Genomic DNA, 17,805 nt, shown 5'->3' with positions numbered 1-17,805 from the left:
CAACGAGTTCGATCTACATACACACTCAATGCAATTCTGCTACTCATCTGCGCATGGAGGGGTTCATCTAGTGTGAGGAGTGGGGCTGTTTGTGTGTGTTAGAGGGATGGGGTTGGAGGGGAGGGGGGGGAATGGTTCTGGTGACAGGGGATGAGGGAGGAAGATGGGGAAGGGGGGTTGTTTGTTATATGAGGCAAGAGGGTTTATTGGTATGATTTTAGAAGCGGATGTGTGTGTGTGTGTGTGAGGGTTATGTATGGTTGTAACGGCGACGGATGAGGAGGGGTTGTGATTTGTGGAAGGACTGCTTATTGGTACAACTGAGAAGCGGCTGTTTGTGGGCTATATATGCTTTTAACAACCCATGGATGAGGAAAGGTTATTAATTGTGGAAGGACTCCTATTGGTACAATCGAGAAGCGGCTGTTTGTGTGCTATGTATCCTCCTAACAACAACGCATGAGAAAGATTATGGTACAAGAATTGAATACGACGGAGCGGAGATGTAACCCGAAGTAAGTATGCTTGATGTGCCCTCGTATGTACGAAGAAAATCCTCCATACAACTTCCATCATACACAAGCGTGACAAGCGACTCCCCTTGTTAAAAGTAATCGATGCATCAGAAAGCTCCTATCGTATCAGATAGACAAGCGACTCCCCTTGTTGAAAGTAATCGATGCATCAGAAATTCTCCTATCGTATCAGACAGAGCATGGGGCTTCCGTACAGTCGGTGATTGCCTCATGCGGTCCATCTCGCTTGCCACACTCCTGTTGTAAAACGTACAGTCGACTCAACAATCTAGGCGGCGGTGGTGAATCAGAATCGATCCATGATGGCCTCGTCGGACTCCGTATCCACATACTCCCAAGCATCCTCGTCCGGATACACATAAGCACGGTAATGCTCCTCGGCCAGAGCGTTCAAATCCAGCAACGGCGCAGCACCACCCTTGACCAAATATTCCTCAACCGCAACCTCGATCTTCGCCCTCTTGCCCCCATTGAGACCGGCCGGGAGGTCGAAATAGTAGGACTCTTCCGGATCGTTGCTTCTCAGCTTGCCAGAGAGGACTGCTTTCTCTAGCTTGAGGACTTTGCGTGCGCGTTGTATTAGGGGTGCCCATGATCCTGTGGTCAGGAGGATCGTATCCAGGCGGATCTTTCGCAGGGTGCTAGCGTGTCTGGCGAAGAACTGGACCAGGCAGTCTTCGTCGGCGCTGATGTAGGCGAAGGCTGCGACGCGTAGAGCATGCCATTTGAAGGTGCCAACACTATCACAAAGGCTAGCCGGAGGGTAAGGATCGTCGCAGTCGAAGTTGATGTCCAAGCGCTCAAGGTCTGGGCTCGCGGTGATGAAGTCTTTGAGATGGGAAGTTTCGTGCAGGTACTTGGCACACTCTGGTACCATGACGTGACTGAGATCGTCGAAATACATGTCATAGTCGTACTCGCTGCTGGTTGAGATGTACAGCTTAAGGGTTCGTAGAGACCGTACAGCTCTTTGCATCTTCCGCAGGACTTCGGGGTTCTGCTTGCTTGAATCCATGAAGAGACTCCAGTCCACGTTATCCATGTTGTCGGCAGACAATGCCTCGAGATTCTGCTTGCTTGGGTCCATGAAGAAGCGCCAGTCCAGGTTACCGGCAGAAAGCGTCTCGAGCTCCAGACCAGCAACATCTGCGGCGAGGAGTAGAGACCGTAATTGCCCGACCCCACAGCCTTCCGCTGTTGACCTGTCCCCATATGGAGCTGACAGTCCATCCTTGAAAGCTTGCTCCATCCTCGTACTACGGCCACTGTTGAGACAACACTCTGTTGACATCTCGATGGTCTTCAGGTTCGGCATCTTGATCATAGCATCCTTTAGCATCTTCACATTGTAGTCTTGCGCTCGAATGCTTTCCTGATCCGCTAGGTACCCCTGGAATATGTCGTATGCCCTTGTCAGCAACCTATCTGAGTGCGTGAATTTAGGCCCGTGCATCGTCTTCTTCAGATCGCGTTTGTAAGCCCGCTGCTCCCTCTCACTAGCCGTTGGTGGAGGAGGATGGAGATCCCCCGGTGACAGATTCTTATACCAACCCGGAACACAAATGTTCTCTTTCCATACTTGCATTGAGCCATATCCTTCCATGGTGTCGGCTTCGTAGAAGAGGGTGTTGACTTTCTTGCTGATGGTGGGATGTTCGGAGATCTGGCGGAGCTGTTCAAATTGGCTGGATTTGAAGAAGAGATGGACTTCGGAGAGGAGGTGGTAGTTGCCGATATCAGCGAAGCGTTTGCAGACAAGGCGTAGGCAGGCGATGTCTCGCTGTTGGTATCCTCGCGTCAATTGTTCGAAGACCATGTGTATGATTTCAATGGGTAGACGATTGAGGGGGAATGCGGTGGAACCCATTCGAGGTGAATGCGGGACGATAGCTGTGGTTGCCATTTTGACGAGCTGTCCTTGATAGACCAATGTCAATGTCTTCTTTGGATCTTGTGTGACTACGAGACAGTGAAAACCTTTGGCGTAGGCGAAGCATTTCTCAAGTACCTTACGTAAGCGTGCTAAGGCGCGTATGACGCTAATTACGCGATGCCGGCTACCCGGAGTACCTATGCCTGGTCTAAATCCGATAAATCCGAAATTCCGTAGTTACGGAGCTAGTCGTTTGCAAATAGTGTGATTAAAAGAGTCTCTGACCGCCTTGCTCACCATACAAGTATAGTCTTCGGCCAGAAGACTAGGGTTTCTCTACCCACTGATGAGCCATGAGACTCGGAAGGATAAACCTGAACAACCTGGGCCATCCCAAAAGGCAGACGCTCAGATACCTTAACAGTGCGCCAGCGGCAAGCAAACGACCCAGCATCCTCACAAAATCACAAAATCGCTTGACCTTGGCCCCGGAATATCGCACCATTCAGTGTAATTCGTAGGGAACCAAGGTTGACCGAAGCGCCGAGGAGGAAAATGATTCACTGCGCGAAAGTGTCTCTTCGTCAAAGAAGGTATATCTCGGTACAATGGTTCAATATCCGCGAGCCTTTTACTGCTACTAAACCTATGCATAGAGCATTTTAGAAGTTCCGAAAAACCCACGACGCTTTTTCACCGTAGGAAAAGCTGGTAACCAACTGCTTGTCTCTACTTCTCTTTTACTCGCTTACTGTGTTCCAGATATTTGTCATTATTCAGACTCGCAAGGCGCATGACCCCCAGGTTACTGCTTCGAACAAGTTGAAGTATCAGAGCGTATTTTACGACAAAATTGTATACTCGTCCACTCACCCTTTGTTGGTCGTCAACGAGGCCTTTGATGGGGACTTCTTCTAACAAATATGAGGGCTAGGGAGTATGAGCCAAAAGTCCCAATGTGCAAAAGGTCCACGTTATGCTCCATTCTACAGAGTTTCCCCCATCCAAGCAAGAAGCAGCAATTCACATGACAAGAGATCTCCTAGCAGTCCGGGCGTACTGTTGGTCGCCGCCTGGGGATCATCGCCGAGTGAATCTACGGGTGGTATGGCCCATCTACTACGATAATAGAGTAAGGAAATTGGGAATGGTGAAACGTCAATCTCAGAGGAAGCTACTTCGCTACCGACAGGAATACGAGTCTGTAAAGAATGGCCGGCGATTGCGTATCATGAAAGCAGAAACTTCCATGTGGCACTGGGATTATAAAGCTTCCGGGTCATCGACCAAATAAGTGCGATGAGATTGAATACCGAGGAGACAAGAGTACCATCACGAGTTATGTGCACGGATTTTTGTTCAAGAGAGTACGTGGTCTGGACAACTTCGATGGGCCGTCCTTGTCGAAGTTTTATTTAGTGTTAAAAAGAGATCCGCGATAACAGTATCAGCCCCGCAGTCATTAAAATAATCGGACTCGCTGAAAGTTTGAGGAGAAAGACGATGGCCAAGTCTGTCTAAAACATCGATGCCGTCAAATAATTGGAATAGGCCATCTTTCAACTTTACTTTGTTCACTGACATTTAGAAGCGCAACTTTGTTTCCACAACATTCATGATGCTTTCATTGTTACTCACCCAGCGCTGGCAAGCAGTACTTTGTCTTCTCGATCTCGGAAGCAGAACTTCAACAAGAACTGCATGTAATTACAAACACCTTATGCGATAACACGCCATTCGGCAAAAGGAGATTGGGCTAGACGGTCTGTTCTAAGAGGTACATAGATATACTTTCACTGTGGTTTGATTTGAGCTCGTGTCTAGGCCACGACAGGCTGCTAGCACTTCAGAGCGATGCCAGGGGTCCAGTGCAAGTGTAGAACCAGCGGATGAGCGCGTTTCGCACAAAGGCACGAAGGAGTGCCGATCGCCTTTTCATGTTTAGAACATCAACTGATAACACAAGTTATCTCGTATCATTCAAGTCCGTAGCGAAGGGGAGGGAGCAGAGCAATTTAGGCGCGTCGGACATGAGAGGCGTTAGGATTTGCCACCTCCACGCCCGGTCGCAGGGCTTTTCTGCATTGCCAAACTGCCTTGAAAGACCTCGTCAATGTTTACTCGTCGTTGTTGAGGATTGTGTTCAACTACCCAAAGAATCCCAATTACTCTGACCATGCTGACCCGGATCTCATGAACATGGAGTTCGCAAGCAACACTCCCCGCCATATCAAGCCGCTCGCGCCCACATGTTCCAGTGGCTTTTCAGCAAATTCCCATGCCAAACAGGCGCATTCTCAATGCACAAATTCCCATGCCATGGTGTCGCCAATATCAAACCCCTCGTCGCAGCTCCGATGCATCTTTGATCAGCACGCCCAATCTGACACGTGAAACCGGTTCTATGACCAAAGAGGACTATCTTAGTATGCATTCAATAGTCTCACCATAAGTCCTTAGCTGATGCTAAACCTGTGGGTAGGGTGTTATGAAGCCAAAACAGACCAGGGAGTTCTTTACAGTAGGAAAGGTCTAACCACCTGTATATGCGTACATAGCAAGTTACTTATTTACCCAAGAAACGTTTTCTGTACTGACATTAAGAAGGCTAAAAACGTTAAGCCCTCAAACTGGGTAATCTTCAGAAAGTACTCCATGGCGAAATCCAATTTGTTCATCTATAGCTACGTGGTCATAGACGAGGCAGCCGAAATTCAGCATCAAGGATGTTCGATCGATAGGCACCACAGTGATACAATCAACGAACCAAAAGAGGATCGGATCCCCCTCCAAAAATCCACCACACACAGAGGTGTCACCAAACGTCAAAAAAACCATACAAACCCCTACATACCGAGAGAGAAAATCAAAAAAGCAACCACAAATAACGCCCGTTTTCTATCGGTGAGTACAGAGACGGATGGACCCGGCCGATTGTGAAGCCACCATACGGAAAACCTACGACGAGGGGAAGGAAGGCCGTCAAGTACCCATCAAGGATACAAATACATCGTCCGTCATACATAGTCAGCACCGAGGGCCCTTTTGTATTACTACCATGAAAGGTTGAAGCTTGGACCAACCTAGAATTCTTGAAGATACTACAACACCGAAAGGAGACTCACAACAGGGGAGAGGAAGGCCGGCGAATACGCCCTCGAATAAAATACTTGCCACCTGCAGCTGCTTGACAAGTTCCGAATAATTTACGCCGCGAGCGAATACCGCGAAGATGGTTGAAAACACCCAGCGAGTTCAGCGCATAAGGCCGTCTCGAGGTGAATAGACTCTCACTCAATCTACAACATCGTCTTGAGCTCGAAAACAAGTCTATATCAACTTGCTCTGCGCACTTGGAATGTGTATTCCAGATTGTCTAGCTTGAGGTGGTCTCTAGAGTGTCTTGCTGTTCAACGATCCTTGATCGAAACATCACTTGATGCTCTACGCTGAGCAGAGAATCGTCACTATCAATCCGAGAGAGGGCAGTCAATGCCCAACACGCTACCACCGATCTTCGCCAGCAGATCCCGCCGATAGCGCCGTCTAACACACTACCACACTCAAATCAACATGCAGAGCAAGCACGAGCTCCTCGAGCCCGAACTTACCGTTGTACTGCAGGCAGAGGCAGTCGCTGCACGTTACTCACCATTCACAGCCTTCGTTGAAGACAGCCAGTTGACATGAACTGCTTTCCAAACGATTTCTCGGAGCCCTCAAATCACTGGCTCTGGTCATCGACTAGGACGAAGCAAGATGTGACGAGCGAATTTATATTCCATTTCTTAGCTTGATCGGCCGCACGAATGGATCGGATACGAGGAGAATGCTGATCTCCCGAATGGTGTAGGAAGTCATTCGGAGGTGTTCGTTCTACTTTCACGGCATCGTTGGAATGGGTGTACGCTATCCTCAGTCCACGTACTCATCGCGGCAGGTACTTTCTCCGATAGCCCGCGGTCTCCAAATACTATTGTATGTGGCGAAAATCGTTCTGGATGGCTTCGATCCGCCGAAAGCCTAGGTTTGGGGAAATGGACACGGGAAGCCGCATGAAATTCTTCAATCTTGACAGCATGTCGATTGCCATTCATATTGTTCGCACGACCGCCATGACCAGAGACTCCATCTTCGTAGATCCAGTGTAGCTTTCCTTCACTTGTTCTTTGTCATGTTTACGACCTCGAATATTTACTTTCAGGAATCTGAATTCCTTGTTGCTTCTCGGTGACGCGATGAAGTAGTAGATGCAGGATAAACACAACACCAGAATCTTCTCTTCGGAGATATTGTATGCCATCAAGTAGCCCTTGACTGTTATGCTTGGTCGGTTCAGTGGCTTCGATCCAAGAATTGATGTCATTGGCAGGAAAAGTAGCCCGGCACGCCATATGCAAGATCCACCGGATCCCGAAGCGAGACCGAACGTCTCCGGCCGGTAATACGCTACAACCTCCACCAGTGTTATTAGTTATGCAATCATTGCCGGAGAAACTGCCAGAAACTGCCTCCTTAGGCATTTGACTTTCCTGAGAAGAGATTAGCACATTTTTGGCTCCTTTCTCATTTTTTGAGAACGACACAAGAAAATTCACGCACATAAAAGAACGTTATCCCGGACAACAAACCCCACTCTTAGACGCTCCACATACCCTCCCATTCGACATTCAATCTCCTCACCTCCCTCTTCCACTCCTTCGTCAACCTTTTCCTCACCTCCTCAAGTTGACCCTTCCCAAATCCCAGCAACTTTCCCTTTTCCATCTCAACCCTCGCCTTGAAGGTAAACTGCGCCTCTATGGCTTTGAGCTTATTCTCGTAGCAGAAGAGGCAGAACTCGATACTGTGGTGTCGGGTATGGCATACGACATCGTTTCTGCCAGAGCAGATTTTGTGAAGCAGGTCCGGTGTGCGTGGAGAGAGGTGGCGGACTGGGGTGGTGATGGTGTGGGAGCAGCCGATGCAAATCGACTGGTTCATGTAGCACATGGTAATGACTAGATGGAACTACGCCGGTGGAGGTAGAAGGTAGAAGATTGCAAAGTCGTCGACTTTGTCTTCGAAGGGTTTTTTTCAGTGGTCACGTTCAGTCAAGAAAGCAGGCTGGGACAGCTGAGGACTGTTGACATCCTTTGTCTTCTCGGAATCATCCTAGCATTTTTCCGGACTGTGATTTGCAAATCACGAACAAAGCGATACCCACTCGCTTTTTGGCAAACGCGCTGTTCTGGGAAATTTTCCCCCAACGGAGTCCTTCTTGTACTTTGGTTAGGAACAGAGTGTGCCATTTCCGGAATTCGATGTAAATGGAGTAATCCTCATGCGAAAAAATTGTAAGCACTGGGAGCGCCCAATCATGCGCAATTGTCAAGTCTTGGTAAATGCCCATCAGGTCATTAGGCCTCTAGAGCATAATGACTGTATCTAGGCACATATGCTAGGGAAGACGGAGATGCTGCCATTTAGTACCAGGTTCAACTACTTCGTTCACAATAAGTCCAGCTAGCAGCGTCCTACCAATGACTGCTTGCTTTATGGCTCCTGACCAGACAGATTCCCCAGATAGTTTTCACTGGAAGGTGGCCGAAGCACCGATGGCAAAGACCAGCGATTGACGACAAATCTGATGGCAGAAGGTTAGAAGTTGAAGGATAATGCCAAGCGGGGTTAAGCGAGCCAGCTCAGGCAAAACATGGTTTTTAGCGTGTGCAGAAAACGTTGGAATACTTGGCACTGAGAAAATCACACACACACTATCAAAAGTAGTACTGAATAGATGAATCTTCTCCCATAACCTCCTCGATACGAGGATTACAGTCTATACTGGCATTATTTATGATAATAACACTACGATGGGCTGGGAAGACACCGCAGTTAGGTAGTAACTTGTTGATTAGCCATCGGAAGAAGGCCTTGGTATTAAATTATCCCTCCTTAAATCCAGTGCAGGGTAGATATTTATCCACTGTGTACGCCGGAAGCACACTCCAGGAACGCCCTCTTCTTGGATCTGTATGGTATCGACCGTTCTGACCGATGGGAGCATAGACTCTATGCCGCCAGCCCGTGGACTCATTAAATAGAGTCTCGTCTACGAAAATAGGAATTGGCTAAGCGAGATATACAGAAGCTTTAAATATGATAAGGAAGGTGGTAGAATGCGATATGAGAGAAGATTCATCTATTCAGTACTACTTTTGGTGGTGTGTGTGTGATTTTCTCAGTGCCAAGTATTCCAACGTTTTCTGCACACGCTAATTCCTTGGCACTTTGGCCGGGCAACGACAACAACAAACGTCATTTCTGACTAAAGCTATTGCTACAGTACATTGCGACATCAGAAAAGCAGCGCGCGTTGAAATCCATCGCCACACTGCTCAGTATCTATTTTCACCAAAGTCGCACTAAACATGCAGAGCCCCTCTTTAGACACGCTGTGCATGACGTCAAATCCTTCAGATAGCACGACACACTTCGTTGAACACATCTACGAGCAACATAAATTCCCCAACACTTTGCAGCCTATCTTCTGCACCCCATTCTCTCTTTCAGATCATCCTCAATTAGAGCGCAAGCCTACTCAGAAACGGCGCAAGGTGGTAGCCTACAGCACATCGAGCCTTGATCGTGGGAGAGACACCTACTACAAGGACTGGACGGTGAAGGACGCAAGATCTTTCAAACCAGAGCCGACTTTGCTCACGGAGACAGATTCAGAAAGTATTACCACTTTGTGGGAAAAGGTCAGTATGGCAGGTAGCGAGCGTACCCTGCGTTCACAAACAGTTTCTCAATCTGCATCAACGACTTCCAGTAAGAGGCCAAAGCGACCTTCACCTTACGACAAAGACTTTGATTCCCGGATTCTGGTTCCCCGCTCAATCGCAATTGAATCGGGCATCTCCGTCAAGGCCTACATACATTTCGGGGTCAAAGAGCCGACGGGAAATCGCTTTCAATATTATACAAAAGAAAGGGGAGCCAAAGATTCAACACTATGGCTAGAGGACGATGAGGACTTTGTTAACAGGATTGTGGCGGAATACGTCTGCATGGTCCAAAGCGGCTTTTGCGAGGCTGAATTCGCGTTCTACGCCGCTGGGACAATCTTGAAGGCAGAACCTCGTAACGTGAACCTGGCACTGAAGCGTTGCTGGAGAACCGAGAGAACGGTCCAGCTCTTCGCAAGACCTATACTAAAGCAGTCATCGAATTGGGTTCAGCCGCCAGTCATATCCAACGACAATCACGATCATTCGACAGAATACGAATTCGACCTCCGTCCAGATTGTGCTTTCTGGTTATCTCTTCAAGCCTTCAACCAAGATTATGTGACTCAACTTCAACGCATGGTCTTCGTAATCAAAAAACGGATGACCTGCCCATACCTCACAGTTGAATTCAAAAAAGACGACGAAATGGAGCAGGCAGCGCTCAACCAGGTCGCCGGGGCTGCGGCTTTAGTCCTCTACAATCGCTTCATCCTGCGGAAGAAGACCATTGGAATTCTAGGGAGGAGTTGGACGAAGTCGCTTGTAAAGACCCTTAGACACTATGGCATTACCTGGACCGGATCGGAGTTCGACATCTGGTGCATCGTACCTGTACTGACCCCGGAATTCGAATGGGCAGGTTGTAAAATGACAGAGGTCTATCATGGAGACTGTATGAACACATCCAGCGTGCGGGAATTGATCAATTGGCTCAATGAGATCCACTGCTGGGGATTGACTGTCCATGGCCCTAGATGCGAGAAGGATATCAAGTTTCGTATGAACGCGCAAGAATCTGGACTGAGGATCTCTGACATTGGCGTGGATTCGGAAGATGAGTCTGATGGATCAAATTAGAGCTGTAAGGATGATCAAGAACGAAGGCATTCTCCTGTACCACAACCCTAGAGTACGGTTGCAGACTAGGAAAGTCTCCTGAATCTCAGAGCACATGGCGACTTAAAAGAACTACATTTGTTCGATAGCTGTACGGGTAGGAACGTGGACTGGTTAGCAGGCGCGCTGCCAGTAACGGTGGAAGTCGCATTGGTGGGATCCTCGAAAAAAAAACGTCAATGCAATAGCGTTGATAAAGACGGAGATGCCATCATTTTACATTTGACTCAACTGTTTCCTCGTCCAGGATGCTCCACATAGCAGTGTCACACGAGCAACTAGCCATTAAGAGGCTCGTGGTTGGAAGGTATCCAGGATTGCCCCCCACTAAATCTTGGGCGTAGAACCAACGGAGCGCTGCTCCTTTTCAAACCGAAATTTCGATGTCCTTCAAGGATCGAATGTACGATCATAACTACCATGCCTCGTGAGATTGCAGTGATGGCGCCATTGACCGCATGATGGGTGAACACTACTCGATAAGTCAGGATTTGCTTTTGTCGGAAACGTTCGGGAACGTATGTCGCAGTTCGTTCGTATTTCCAACGACTCGATCAGTGCCTCCAGTGTCCAAGGAAATGAAAGTCCTCCGTTAAGAACCCCTCTCCTTGGGAGGATGGTGAGTAATGTCCAGAAAGATGGCTCTCAATAGTGCGTGAGATGCCCTGGCTTTGCTTGGTCCACTCAATCTCTCTCATTCTCTCTCGTTCCTCAACCTGCGAAATAAATTCGTGGACATTGTCTGAATGCTCGAAAATAATTCCAACGGCAGAGATGAAATCGATTTCCAGACTGATTGAGACAGTGCTCCGAATGCAGCTGGTGGGACCATCGAGCTTGTCAGGCCGCAAAATGCAGAAGCGGAATCCTCGGGACTACAAGTCCAGTTCTACGTAATAGACGATAGAGGTGGCCATTGTCAAGGCAAATTGCCAGTGTGACGGTTCCAGTTGCGTTTTCGGGCCTGGGACAAGAAAACCTATCGTTGTTTCTGCATATCAAAAGGAGAAGGAGGCAAGTAATCTCCATTTACAAGGCGTCTCGCTCGGAGACTGTATTTCCGAGTTACGAGGCACATAATGAGAATCAGCAGATATCTGATACTCTTGCTGTAATTCTTATAGTCTTGACAGTCAACGTCTCCTACATAGTGTTTGCTATTGTTCATTTCCCTGATACGAAAGGCCAGGACCGCCTCCGTCATCAAGCTCAATGCCGCCGATATTCGGATGGGGCCTAACGCGCTCAAATATACTCAGCTGGTGCCCCACCATACAACGGGCTGGTATTCACTCGTTTAAAAAACTCTTCCTCTTGAAGTCATTCTCTCCTTTCATCCACCACACCTACCCAGAAACGAAATGGCAGGATTCTCTGACCTTTGCAAAGAGCTCGTCTTGGAGATCTTGCGGCATGTCGCTCCTCGCGATCTCGGTTCAGCATGTGCCGTCACCAAATCTATCTCCTACTTGGCGGCGCCGATTCTCGCAGAGCACCGCAGACTAAAACAATGGTTCTCATCCATCGATAATTTCGGTGATCGAGACCCTGCGTTAGCTAGATTCCTAATCAAGGTCCTTGCTAAACCTCGAATCGCTCACTACGTGCGCAGCCTGACCGTGGACAGCTGGGGGCCTGTGTGGGAGGCCATAACTGACAGTGCTCGAAGTCCTGCGTCTACAAAGTCCCAGAAATCTCGGTGCCGTTCGAACAATTTGCAGCTCGTCAGGACCGCACTGCAGAAAACGCAGATCATTCGGGCAGACGAGGTAGATGAGTGGCTGCAGGCCATTCAACACTCTACCGAGGATCATCCAATCCTCGCTCTGCTTTTACTCCAGCTGCCCAACCTGGAGGATCTCGAGATATCTTCAATTGGAATGCCCATAGAATATCTTTCGAGAACAACTCAAAGGATCAAAAATGCACCTGCAGGCACATACCTCTCCCATTTGAAGCATGTCACGATCAATATTGACACGGATTGGGAGGATCCTGACTTGATGAAGATTTTCGACTCCTTTATATCACTACCTTCCCTGGCCTCATGTTGTATAGAAGGTTTAACGATTGGCAATGAGGAGCGCGATTTCGAATGGCACCTGCGCCCGCATGAACTAAATATCGTCGACCTCGCTTTCATTCATTGTAATATTGGCGAAAAGGCGCTTTTTGAGGTACTTGGGTGTACTAAGAATCTCAAGTCTTTCACCCTTACCTCCCTCAGATCGGATGCGCTTTCTACACGGCAACTGCCGGACTGGTACTGGCTCGGCGTCGGCCTGTTGCACCACGCTAAGCAAAGCCTTGAGAAGTTGACCTTGCTGCCCCAAGGCACTGCATATACTGAGAGCTGTAGTCTTCGCGAGTTCAAAGTGCTGCGAGAGATCGACACCGAGCTGGCTCTGTTCTTCAACGATCCTGACTCCAGTGTCCGAGGCTTTCCCGAGATGCTGCCGCCTTCGATCCGGATCATTCGTCTAAGGCCTCTAACCTGGCCTTTCATGCCTTCCATGCGCGACGTAGATGTATCCAGAACGTTAGAGCAAATCCGTGAAGCAATACTAAGCACCTTGGAAGTAAAGGACGTGCTGCTACCGCAGCTCTTGGAAATTCATGTGTTCACCGAGGACGACGCGCCAAACAATGTCTTTTGGGATATACCAAAAGCTTGCGATGCACAAGGAGTCTTGTTCTCGTTCAGTGTGCGATGACACCAATTATATCCACACCGCCCGTCCTCCAGGTTCCCACGCCAACCGCCTTTTCCAACATCTGTTGTTCCATACCTGCAGCTCACGTACACCTCTTAATGCAACAGACAATGGCGTACTCCATCAAAGTTGCCAACATGATGTGACTTGTTTAATTCTGAGTCGTGTTTGTGTCATCGTCCGCAAGGGCTACACAGCCGTACCTTTCTGAAAACACCACACCATGACTAACATCAGACACGTGTACTTAGACACTCTAAAACTTCCATAGCCCAAGTCAGCGATGCCGGTGTTCTTAACAGCCTAAGATGAAACAGCATGTTTTAAGGCAAACAGACAGCTGATTGGCCAAATGATTTTCTAAAGTTCTCCCATCTTACATCGCTTAGCGAAATACCCTTCCTTTTCCTTGGACACTCAACTCAAATTTTACGCTTTCGGAACTACCTAGCATCCGCAGGCGTGAATCCACTACAATATTATGAATCCCGATCGATGACGAAGACATCAACATCTCGGTCGAATTTGAAGAGCTGTATGTCCTGGCATATCCCCACGGCCTGACTGCGCTATTGCACCAGTACACCGTCGCTAGCCTCATGCCATAAAAGCCTGCATAGTCCCAGCGACAAGGCCACCGAGAGACACAATATACGCCGAGACGGCAAAAGCTGTTTGAACATCGTGTTGCAGTGCAGCCCAGCATATGCCAAAAGCAAGGCTCCCGAAGATGAACAAGATGAGGATGAGAAGCCAGACTCTTGCGACGACCCAGCCTTCGACGAGATGGATTCCCCATCCCACGCTGGTGCCTTGCTGTGGACAAACTGAGAGCTTGGCTTTGCGCTTTTTCGGCGCTCGGAGACATGTTATCGACCTCTCATTCGCATCCTCGGGGTGGTGGAAGAGATGCGCCATCAGCTTTTCGCCTACGGGAGGGACCAGGTCGCAAGGTTGGTAGAGGTATTCATGTTTTCTCGTTTCCGGGGGCATATCGGGTACCTTACGGATGTCTACGAGATCTTTGATGTGCAGTTCAAACTGACCCTTTACATAAGCGAGACCTCTGTAGGCGTGTTTTTATTGGCTTACCTGAACGAAACGGATACTCTGGACCTTTTTGAATGAGAATACCCGGGCCCATTTGCTTTTCAGTCTCACATAAGTCTGCTTGAGATCCTGGAAGAGCTCCTTGTCAGATGAGGTGCAACAGAGGTCTAGTTGCGTAAGACTCGTGGGCCGCTCCTTTGATCTCGCACAGACTAGCAGCCAGTGGCGTTCCGGATCGCAATCTATGGATATTGAATCGTCGGCTCTGCCCCGTAAACATGGCTCATAGGATCGAGATGGAGTCTCCAATGATATATCGTTATCACACGAACGCGGGCTTTGGGCACTGACAGTGGTTGGTGGACTTTTTGCTCGGGAGTTTGTGGCCGATCTTTGATCTTGGCTAGGTCCAGAGCCGGTTGCAGCGCTCTTATTTAACCGCTTCTCAAGGTCTCTAGCAGCGCCAGGCTGTCGCTCAATAAAGTCGTCAAACATGCGACGGCCGCAACGCTGTTGGACTTGATCAGTACAAAAATTATTCAGTTTGGACTACCAAGGATTGCTTACGCATTTGCATCGCACGCGACATTTGCCTCTCTCTAGTAATGGCTCACTCAGACCCACAACTCGGAGGCTTTTCAGGAGCGTGGCCTTCATCGTGCTGAACACCGTCACCGGAGGGAATAAAAGGTTAGGCGTATCACTGTTGACGCCGGAAGTGATGCTGGGCTGAATTTGATTGGCGCTATCCAAAGCTCTCGTGCATCCTTGGTTCAGTTTGTGTGGCTTGTCTCCCACAATATCGTTGGAGTCATGATGCCTAGTCCGGTTTTCGTCGTGGGGCTCGTCAAGGCTGGTAAATCTTTCAGCTCTCGAGTTCCAACATTGTACTTTTGTTGATTTGAGAGTCTCAAGATTCCGTAAGACCAGATTTCGATTCGAGCTTCCTGTTACGTATGATTGGTCAATCAGAAGCCTCAGCAGCCTTTTATGATTGCCTTTCAGGTTGGACACTCTCAGAGTGGCATCGTGGCATTTCCGGCATTCAGTACGACCTAGACGGATTTTGGGCAGAATTCTCGCTTGGCACTGTCGAGGCAGGAGAGATGGTCTGCAGAGGGCATGCCAATAGACTCTGGTGAGATTGCCGAGAACAGTGTCATCGATAGACGACAGGCAGAAAGCCCTGACATCGGTCTGAGCTTTGGTACCATAACATGGAGATCGCCAAAGAAGGAAGCCGCTTTTGCAAGTCCAGAACCCGGGGAAGGGTCTTGAAATCCATTCATCGATGCTAGATTGGTCTTTCGAGCCTTGGCACTCTCTCAAAGAAGGAACAGCTGCTGAAATTGACTGCCATCGACTCTGGCGAAGAACCCACTGTAGTATTCTATACAGATGGCACAGGGTGATCGTTGACAAACTCTCTTGCCCAATATTAGCGGGTTCTGTAAGCTATCATCCTCACAAGCTCACCGAAAGTATCAAGCGAGAAAAAAGTAAATGCCCCGACTAAGCGAGCGGCCAAAGGACCTGTTGAGCTTCTTTCCTCTGCCGATATTGCCTTTCTTTCGATACAATCGACACCCTTGCCGGTAAGTAAAGTCAATTCCTGAGGCTTGTTTATGAGCGCAGCTTGAGCGTCCCGAAATCTGGATCCATCAATAAAGGCTCGGACATTATCTCGGAGGAAGACCATGACGAGCTTTCTCGCATAGATGCAGTCATAGAATGGTCCCTCTAGAAGCTTCCGTTCGCCGGCGGTCAGTGCAAATTCGCTTGGTTTAGCGTGTGAGATGTTGCTCGTGCACATCAGGGCATCCGACAGCATGCTCAGTATGGTGTGCAGTACGCTGGTACCGAGATCTTGCGACATTCGGCGTATTGCCAACCATGGTCTGGGGGTCCTTGTATGAACGGACGCCAAATCATCCATTATTGATCCAGTTGGCGCTTCAGCGCAAATGCTGTCCATACGGCTCTTGATCACGTCTAGCTTCATGAGGGAAATTGTGTCGAGGAAATGCTATCTCATAATCAAAACTTGAAGCTGAAACCGCGGGAAGCTTCTCGACGCCTGTGTGGTTGCAGTTGTATTTGATGAAAGCTGCATTTTGGGAGGCCCCACGCTCATCCATGAGTCGATTGCGGAGCTGCTGTGCGATCTCGCCAGGGTACTTCTTCGTGTACAATTCTCTTTCGAGTTGCTTTCCCGAAGGAGACTGAGTGGGCAGGATTTCCATTCTGCGAGCTGTAAGGCATCACTCGCTCTTGTCGCAGACGGCGACGCTCTCGGCAGAGAAGGGTCCCCTTCAATTTTGTCTTCTGGCTTGTCCGATGGCGGCGAAGGACTGGATTTGGTGACGATGCTTGCGGTACTGGTGGCGACCAGGTCCGCGCTCTCAGCTGTGGGCCCAAGACTGGCACTTCCAGTATTACCAAAATCATCGTCAGGTGTCGTGATCTGCCATCCACGCCTCTCCATTTCAAGTTTAAGGATTTCTTGCTGCAGCTGATTGATGATGTCGATCGATCGTTGTACCCCTTTGTTATCAGCCTGCTCCTTGCTTTCTAAACATTCTATGCGATCCCATTCCTGCTGTTGCCCGTGGCGATTTGTCGTTATCTTGTCGCAGAGACTACACTTCTTCTGCAGTTGAAAGACCTCGTAGGCTGTTTTCAAGCCGCAAGATCTTCCACGCGGACAAACGCGACTGCAACGACGTCTGAAATGGCCGAACTTGAAATCTCCGCACTCGAACTGGTACTGATCGTAAAAGCACATGATGAACGTCGAATCCCAGGACTTGGAAAAAGACAACACGAGTCAACGACTACCCGTGCGTGCCTTGATCAAACAGAAGAGTAAGGGCATGAAAGGGGACTTCTTTTGCCGAGGCGGTTTCATGCTGCCGTAGGATTCATCTCGCGACGGAGGACAGAGACAAATACTCAGAGCCATGTCCATACACTAAGACATGACGTACCCGAAGCATCAGCCACTCTTCACGAATCGCTTTAGTCTCCCCAATCGACGAATTGATGGCTCGAGCGTATACTCTATGCGCCATCGCGCGCTGCAATCCTACTGGCTAAGCGGACAGCCTTTTACCACAGCCTTGCGCTAGCAATTTCCTTTGGCATGACACAAGGCATTCTTAGGCAAAGGCGCGCATGATGTCGTGGTAGCCTATGCTCTGTGCAGCTCGACCTTTGGGATATATGCGACATTCGAAAATGGAACTGCCTCCTTCTCTTAACCCTTGACATGTCAGCCTCCTTGGAAGATGTTTTTTATTCGGGTTCTGACAGTCCTGTACCATACGGTGTCTCATGTTCTCACTTGAGCCAAGGTGAGGTGAGACTTGGAGGAACAGATGGCTGTTGACAGAAGAACGAGATGGTATTGTATGACCAGCTGCGGTTCTGCGAACACAAAAGAGCCAGTGAACCCGTTCTTGCGAGTTTTTCACATATTGCGGTTGTACTTACGTCCGATTGTCAGAAGTGCGATGCTATGGAAAAAGAATCACATGAAGAGATTGCATAACGCCAAGCCATTCCCACACGGCCGACTATATACAGACCATCGGTCGGTCTCATCAGAACATTCCTCCCGCCTCATAGACTTCACCATCGCCCAGCTCCACCATCGTTCCTTTCCCGCTCCAGCCTCATGCCGTAAACCTTTCCTACCATATGCCTGCGAGCCCACGTGCGATTTCTCATGACCCCACTGC

The 17,805-nt window shown here is 49.0% G+C and overlaps 9 protein-coding genes across 9 annotated transcripts; 3 read left to right on the top strand and 6 right to left on the bottom strand.

Moving 5' to 3' along the window:
* Nucleotides 1-822: 822 nt before the first annotated feature.
* On the bottom strand, nt 823-2,439 carry HO173_012957 (uncharacterized protein; the record flags this gene model as incomplete). The annotated part of the gene is made up of 1 exon (XM_037314786.1): nt 823-2,439. The coding sequence occupies one exon, from the start codon at nt 2,437-2,439 to the stop codon at nt 823-825; it is 1,617 nt and encodes a 538-aa protein (XP_037158312.1).
* A 4,608-nt stretch (nt 2,440-7,047) lies between these two features.
* HO173_012956 (uncharacterized protein) lies at nt 7,048-7,401 on the bottom strand (the record flags this gene model as incomplete). Its single annotated transcript, XM_037314785.1, has 1 exon — nt 7,048-7,401. One exon carries the CDS (start codon nt 7,399-7,401, stop codon nt 7,048-7,050), a length of 354 nt encoding a protein of 117 aa, XP_037158311.1.
* A 157-nt stretch (nt 7,402-7,558) lies between these two features.
* HO173_012955 (uncharacterized protein) lies at nt 7,559-7,801 on the bottom strand (the record flags this gene model as incomplete). Its single annotated transcript, XM_037314784.1, has 1 exon — nt 7,559-7,801. One exon carries the CDS (start codon nt 7,799-7,801, stop codon nt 7,559-7,561), a length of 243 nt encoding a protein of 80 aa, XP_037158310.1.
* Nucleotides 7,802-8,822: 1,021 nt separating this feature from the next.
* On the top strand, nt 8,823-10,262 carry HO173_012954 (uncharacterized protein; the record flags this gene model as incomplete). Its single annotated transcript, XM_037314783.1, has 1 exon — nt 8,823-10,262. One exon carries the CDS (start codon nt 8,823-8,825, stop codon nt 10,260-10,262), a length of 1,440 nt encoding a protein of 479 aa, XP_037158309.1.
* Nucleotides 10,263-10,939: 677 nt separating this feature from the next.
* HO173_012953 (uncharacterized protein) lies at nt 10,940-11,242 on the top strand (the record flags this gene model as incomplete). Its single annotated transcript, XM_037314782.1, has 2 exons — nt 10,940-10,956; nt 11,107-11,242. 2 exons carry the CDS (start codon nt 10,940-10,942, stop codon nt 11,240-11,242), a joined length of 153 nt encoding a protein of 50 aa, XP_037158308.1.
* A 420-nt stretch (nt 11,243-11,662) lies between these two features.
* On the top strand, nt 11,663-13,015 carry HO173_012952 (uncharacterized protein; the record flags this gene model as incomplete). Its single annotated transcript, XM_037314781.1, has 1 exon — nt 11,663-13,015. The coding sequence occupies one exon, from the start codon at nt 11,663-11,665 to the stop codon at nt 13,013-13,015; it is 1,353 nt and encodes a 450-aa protein (XP_037158307.1).
* Nucleotides 13,016-13,612: 597 nt separating this feature from the next.
* On the bottom strand, nt 13,613-14,008 carry HO173_012951 (uncharacterized protein; the record flags this gene model as incomplete). Its single annotated transcript, XM_037314780.1, has 1 exon — nt 13,613-14,008. The coding sequence occupies one exon, from the start codon at nt 14,006-14,008 to the stop codon at nt 13,613-13,615; it is 396 nt and encodes a 131-aa protein (XP_037158306.1).
* An 87-nt stretch (nt 14,009-14,095) lies between these two features.
* Nucleotides 14,096-16,067, bottom strand: HO173_012950 (uncharacterized protein; the record flags this gene model as incomplete). Its single annotated transcript, XM_037314779.1, has 3 exons — nt 14,096-14,575; nt 14,633-15,492; nt 15,542-16,067. 3 exons carry the CDS (start codon nt 16,065-16,067, stop codon nt 14,096-14,098), a joined length of 1,866 nt encoding a protein of 621 aa, XP_037158305.1.
* Nucleotides 16,068-16,091: 24 nt separating this feature from the next.
* Nucleotides 16,092-16,850, bottom strand: HO173_012949 (uncharacterized protein; the record flags this gene model as incomplete). Its single annotated transcript, XM_037314778.1, has 1 exon — nt 16,092-16,850. The coding sequence occupies one exon, from the start codon at nt 16,848-16,850 to the stop codon at nt 16,092-16,094; it is 759 nt and encodes a 252-aa protein (XP_037158304.1).
* Nucleotides 16,851-17,805: the final 955 nt, after the last annotated feature.

This window comes from Letharia columbiana (assembly GCF_014066305.1).
Source record: "Letharia columbiana isolate WasteWater2 chromosome Unknown xfSc0000006_s0, whole genome shotgun sequence".
NCBI lineage: Eukaryota > Fungi > Ascomycota > Lecanoromycetes > Lecanorales > Parmeliaceae > Letharia > Letharia columbiana.
This window is presented reverse-complemented; position numbering and strand designations above follow the sequence as displayed.